Source organism: Phocoena phocoena, chromosome 10 (genome assembly GCF_963924675.1).
Source record: "Phocoena phocoena chromosome 10, mPhoPho1.1, whole genome shotgun sequence".
Classification (NCBI taxonomy): domain Eukaryota; kingdom Metazoa; phylum Chordata; class Mammalia; order Artiodactyla; family Phocoenidae; genus Phocoena; species Phocoena phocoena.
In genome coordinates, this window is record NC_089228.1 from 2,748,747 (window position 1) to 2,754,746 (window position 6,000).

A 6,000-nucleotide genomic window follows, 5' to 3' on the forward strand; every position below is an offset into this window, starting at 1 on the left:
AAACCCCTGCACGGATGTGAAGTAACCTGCCCAGGGTTACATTCCTGGAAAACACCTCAGTCGGGCCTGGCTCTAGACTCCTGGTCCAGACACCACCTCCCCCCTTGTGGTGAATGCACCCAGATTGTTCAAAACAGAGCTAATGGCCTCCACCTACCTGGGGCTGCCCATGGGAGGGCCCAGGCTGCCAGACCTCAGTGAAAAATGGCTCCATCTCCTCAATCACCCCTTACCCCACATGCAGCCTTGATACTGCTTCTTCATGTGTCATCAACTTCCCTTAAATGCTACTGAGCCTCGGTAAAACAGCCATTGATGAGAAGGTCTGGCACACTTCCCGTGTATCCCAGGACTGAGCTGAGTCTGTGACCTGGTTTTGAATGTGGTTCTGCCGGTGAGTGGGGAATAACATGCAAAGTATGCAAAGGAATTAGCGGAAAAACTGGTTCTGCTATTTGGTTCCCTCTGCCATCCCCACCTGCAACATTCAAAGTCCCTGCCTCTGGACTTGGGTCTCTGGCCACCCACCGGGGCAGCTGCCTGGACACCTGCACCTTCCGCCCTTCCCGGCCCCCCATCCGGTTACATCCAAGTAACCTTCGTATCTTTTTCTTACTTTTTTCTTTTATTTGTTTTTTTAATTTTTTTTAAGATTTTTTTTTTTTATGTGGATCTTTTTAAAGTCTTTACTGAATTCGTTACCATACTGCTGTTTTCTGTTTTCCGTTTGGGTTTTTTGGCTGCGAGGCATGTGGGATCCCAGCTCCCTGACCAGGGATCAAACCCGCACCCCCTGCATTGGAAGGTGAAGCCTTAACCACTGGACCACCAGGGAAGTCCCTTACATTTTTCTTTTAAATTGATTCTTCCTTATTGAAAACGTACTTTATTTATTTATTGGCCGTGCCCCACGGCATGTGGCATCTTGGTTCCCCGGGATTGAACCTGCGCCCCCTGCAGTGGAAGTGCCCCGTCTTAACCACTGACCCGCCAGGGAAGTCCTGAAACAATACTTTAGAAGGAAACTTTATATCACTAGTGTAAATAGAAAGCCTATATATACCATTTGCCATCCATCTGAGGTAACGATAAAAACAAACAAGAATCGAAACAATGTTACTGCATTTGGGGTGGGGTGGGGGACACTGTCACCCCCAGAAAAGAAACAGGCAGATATTACAGGGTATTAGGAAAAGCAGAGGTGGTTGTAGGGGCCGGGGGACGGGGACGGGTTAGCATTTAATGGGGACAGAGTTTCAGTTTGGGAAGCTGAAAAAGTTCTGGAGATGATGGTGGTAATGGCTACATAACAGTGTGAATGTCTTGATGCCACTGAACTGGACACTTAAAAATGGTTAATTTTATGATATGTATATTTTACCAAATTTTTTTTAAAAAGAAAAAATGGAAACAACATGTTGGCACCAGAAACGAATTTTTTTATCTTGAGGGTGTCTAATGGGACAGGGGAACCCGGGGACAGGGAGGGTCAGGCCAGAAAGCTACAGTGGAAAAAGGAGAAGTGACGGTTGTGCAAAGAAGCAGTGAGTGGGGGCAGAGGAAGACACAGCCCTCCCTCCACCCACCTGCAGGTCCACCCTTCCCTGCCCCCCATGACAGAGGCAGGGCCTGCAGGGCGGAAGCCACCTCAAGGGGCAGAGCAGGCTTCGGTTGGTGCGGGGGGGGGGGGGGGGGGACCCACAAGGGAAGCAGGAAGAAAACCACCCACGGAAGCAGGAAGGAACATCTACCCAGCAGCATGGTGCTCAGGCACTTGAAAACTTAAGATCTTGAAGCAACACAGAAAAACAACTGGGCTTTAACACTTGCTGGTGGTTGGTAGAGAAGGAAGTTCCCAAGTGACCTGAATACCAGGTTTGACCTTTGTGGTAGGGGGGGGGGGGCGTGGAATAAGTGATCAAAAGCAAAACAAAATGGTGACTGACTGTGTTACAGTCAAAGGATTATGGGACACTTCCGCGGTGGTCCAGTGGTCAAGATTCTGCGCTTCCAATGCAGGGGGCGTGGGTGTGATCCCTGGTCGGGGAACTAAGATCCCACATGCCACTCGGCCAAAAAAAAAAGGATTATGGGATACTTCTCTTTTTCTCCCTTTTCCCAACTTTCTCTCTCGTGTCATTTATATAAAGGATGCCTTAAAAAGAAGCTACTGAAAGATGCTTTGGAGCCCTTTCAATAACATGAAATATCAAAAAAGAATCAAGAGTTCGCCACATAACCCGCAATCCCTCGTTGTGACTGGAGGGGTTCAATCAGGTCTGGCCAATTCGCCAGAGGCTGCAAACCCCTGAAAGAGGTGGAACAGGGGGCACGGTCCCAAACTCAAGACCGTCACTACTTATACGTGTCCCCCAGAGCACTGCCCTCTCTGAGGTTCCGACTGAAACGTGAACAGTTTTAACCTGATGCTCTCTCCAGTTCCCCTGACCTTAAAATTGCCTGATTATTTGATGCTATAAAATCAAGAAACAGGAAAAGCAGACTTAAAGCCTCTGGGTCTCAGGCACGCAGTGATTCCAGTAAAGTGGGAGCTTGGCCGAAAAGTTCAAGGATGGGCAAAAACTCCCCCAAGGTCCAGGAAGGTTTTCGTTTTCTCTGTTCTTCACCTCACAGACTTCACAATGCATTTGGGGTGGGGTGGGGGACACTGTCACCCCCAAAAAAGAAACAGGCAGATATTACAGGGTATTAGGAAAAGCAGAGGTGGTTGTAGGGGCCGGGGGACGGGGACGGGTTAGCATTTAATGGGGACAGAGTTTCAGTTTGGGAAGCTGAAAAAGTTCTGGAGATGATGGTGGTAATGGCTACATAACAGTGTGAATGTCTTGATGCCACTGAACTGGACACTTAAAAATGGTTAATTTTATGATATGTATATTTTACCAAATTTTTTTTAAAAAGAAAAAATGGAAACAACATGTTGGCACCAGAAACGAATTTTTTTATCTTGAGGTGAAGAGGCTATTTTCCTCCCAGGTATAGATGAACGCAGATAGAAAGCTTGCCTTTAGGCCCACTCTTAAAACTCCAAAGGTAAAGCAATACCTGACTGAACTAGGAAGTGCACACTACAAATAAGGGAAACATTTTCAGTGCTTGACTGACAGAAGCTTTTCCTGTGAAGTTAAGGGGAAAATCACAACCACCAAACACCTCCAAGACACTTAAGGTTACACATTTGCAATAAAAGCTGTGGATCAGATTCAAAACAAGTTATAAGATACTTAGCATCCCTCTGATGCATCAGGGATTAGGAATGTTTCTTTCCCTTCCTCCTCAGAAACTGTACAAGTAAATTAAAATCCACCAGCTCTTCTCAGAAAAGAAAATGCAGTTAGAAAAAAAAAAAAGTTGTTACTTCAGAAACAAAAAACACAGCTCTAGAATCTCAGAGGAAGCAGCATACAAATACACCGAAACGGATTCATTTGAAGCCAGCTGTTATTAATAGCCAGCTTCCTCTTTCTTGCCCCCCATATCAAGAGAACAACTTCAACCAGAGAATAAGCAAGATCACCTGCAAAGTGTGGACTAACAGGTGATCTCCCCACACCAGACAGGGCGCTGGACAGGAATGAAGAAAAGTTAAAGAGAAGATGTGATATCAAGCCAGAAATACGACCCTCCAGAGGAGGCAGGCACTAAACCCAAAACGCGTTTGTCTGATGTGGCGTGTCCTTATTTCAGGAGGTGACCTTCAGAACACAAATAGGTACTAGTAATGCACATAAGCTAGAAGGTAGTCTGAGCTCCGGCACCAGGCTCGCGGATGTGCACGGATGACTATCCCAACAGACTTAACACACGTTGGACTCTCTGTACTGTGATCACACCCTGTTACACTGTCTAGCCTTGAAACAGGGAACCAAAGGGAGGAGCAAGGGTGTAGCGCGTGGGGATCACCCCCTCCTTTTCATCTCCAGCAAGGTGGCGGGGAGGTGTGGTAGGGCCTTGGTCACACCCAGCACCGCCTGCACCCTGCTAGGAATGAACCTGCTCGGAGTGGAGCCCCGAGGCCGCTTCAGGCTGCTGCTCCTCCATCTGAAGGATGGAAGGGCTGGACCACATCACCCAGCTACCGTGAGGTGGGGCGGACCTCTAGTTTCATTAGCTCCTGGGGTTCCCAGATCACATCCCCCACAAAAGGTGCAGAACTCCTGCGTCCCCCCAGAAAGCTAGGGATCAAGGCAACCCTGCTCTGTGGGCAACCTGGGGTGAACCACCAACCATTCCCTTGCATCTCTCATCTGTAAAACAGGTGCATCATCTGTTAAACACCTAGGGTTTCCTCCGAAAGACCTTTCATCAAAGGTTTACGTTCCTCCCAAAGACGCTGAACGACTGATTCGACTCCCACACACACCTTCCCCACTTCTCCACAAGCCCAATTCCCACACCAGTCCGGCGCCAGGGATGAGTCCCGGTCACCAAATTCCGGAAAGCGGCGTCCCCAGTCTAGGTCTCTCTGCAGGGCCCTGACCACCTCTCCCGGAGCCTGGACGAGAAAGGCGTGCGACCACGTGGACGCGCATCCCAGGACCAGCAGCGCCGGTGCGACCCTCTCCCTCCGGCAGGAGGTCCCTCCGGAAGCCCCGGGGCGGGCAGGGCTTCGCTGGCCCTTCGCCGCGTCCGCCGCACGCCCTCCGCGAGTCCAGCCGACAGCAGGGCTCCCGCCCGCATCACCTCCCGGACGGGCCCGCTCCCGCCAGAGCGCGCGGAAGCCTCGGCGCCGCCATGCGCAGTAGGGGCGACCCACGCGCACGCCGCCGGATCACGCACGACCAGCCGCCAGGCCAGTGGCCGCCCGGCCGCCAAGCCGGCGCCCGGGAGCGCGCGCCGGCGCACCTGCTGCGCGGGCCTGCTGGGGGCGCGCCGCTCCCGGCCTCCTGGAGCCGGCCGGGCCCGAAGGCCACGCGCCGCAGGCCCCGCCAGACCCGCCCGGGGCCGCGGCCTCCTCGCCGCGCCCGCGCACCTGCAGCGCGCCCGCCCGGCCGCCCGCGCCCGAGGCCTGCCTCCCGCCCCGGCCCCGCGCCTGACCGCGCCTCACCAGCGGTAGCAGCCCTCCGAGGCCTCCAGCGTGAAGTTCACGCGCGTGGCCCGCGTGAAGGGCAGCAGCACCTTGGGGATGTTGAGCTTGGCCGCCGGCGCGCTGGGGCCCAGCCCCAGCAGCCCCGAGAGCGCGAGCAGAAGCGGCCACAGCCGCCGGCCCCGCGCCACCATCCTCGCCGCGCTTCACCTCCCGGGACCCGGAGCCCGGCCGCGCGCGCACGCGCGCGCGCTCCCCTCGTGCCCTCCGTCCCCGGCCGCGCGCGCCCGGCCGGCAGGTGATAAGCGCGGGAGGGAGGAGGGAGGGGGCGGGGCGAGGGACAAGCCCTCGGGCCCCTTCCTGGGCCCCGGCGGGCCCTGAGCACTGGAACTGAGGGGACCGGGCTCCCACCCCCGGCCCCCGACCCTACGGGGCGGAGGGCGGGGCTGGGGAGCGCACCCGAGGCCACGCGGGCCTGGGTGAGTGGGATGGGGCGCGCGCCCGAGTCACCGTGGGCGGGGGAGAAGGGATGAGGCGCCCTGCGGCGGTGGCGCCCCTCGACCACGCGGGAAGCACTGCGCGGTTTTTTGGCCTCCACACTCGTATCCCTGGTTTCAAACTCTTGGTTTCAAACTCTTGGTTTCAAACTCTCGGGCGACACTGCACGCGGATGTGGAGCCTCTCAGCCGTCCCGCAGCCATTCATTCGGGTCTGTTCAGCGCCTCTGGCCAATGACCCTGGCCAGGGCCCAACAAACAAGTCCGCCAGGCCCCTGAGACCTTGAGCTCAGACCATCAACACACAAAGGAACAGGCCCCCAGGAAATCTGGAATGCGGAGCGCATCCTGGCTCAGGCATCCAGTAGAGGGGCCCAGTTCCGCAACGGCAAACGAACTGCTGAAGCCCTGGGGGCCCTGTGGGTGCTCCTTCCCCCTTCAACCTCCTCCAGGCCT

At 54.8% G+C, this 6,000-nt stretch overlaps 1 protein-coding gene across 1 annotated transcript in view; it reads right to left on the bottom strand.

Moving 5' to 3' along the window:
- The window catches only part of NUP210 (nucleoporin 210), a 101,586-nt gene extending 96,267 nt beyond the window's left edge, over positions 1–5,319 (bottom strand). The window contains exon 1 of the mRNA XM_065885175.1: positions 5,069–5,319. Coding sequence (XP_065741247.1) covers positions 5,069–5,241 — 173 coding nt within the window. The 5' untranslated portion in view covers positions 5,242–5,319. The remainder of the gene's footprint in view (positions 1–5,068) is intronic.
- Positions 5,320–6,000: the final 681 nt, after the last annotated feature.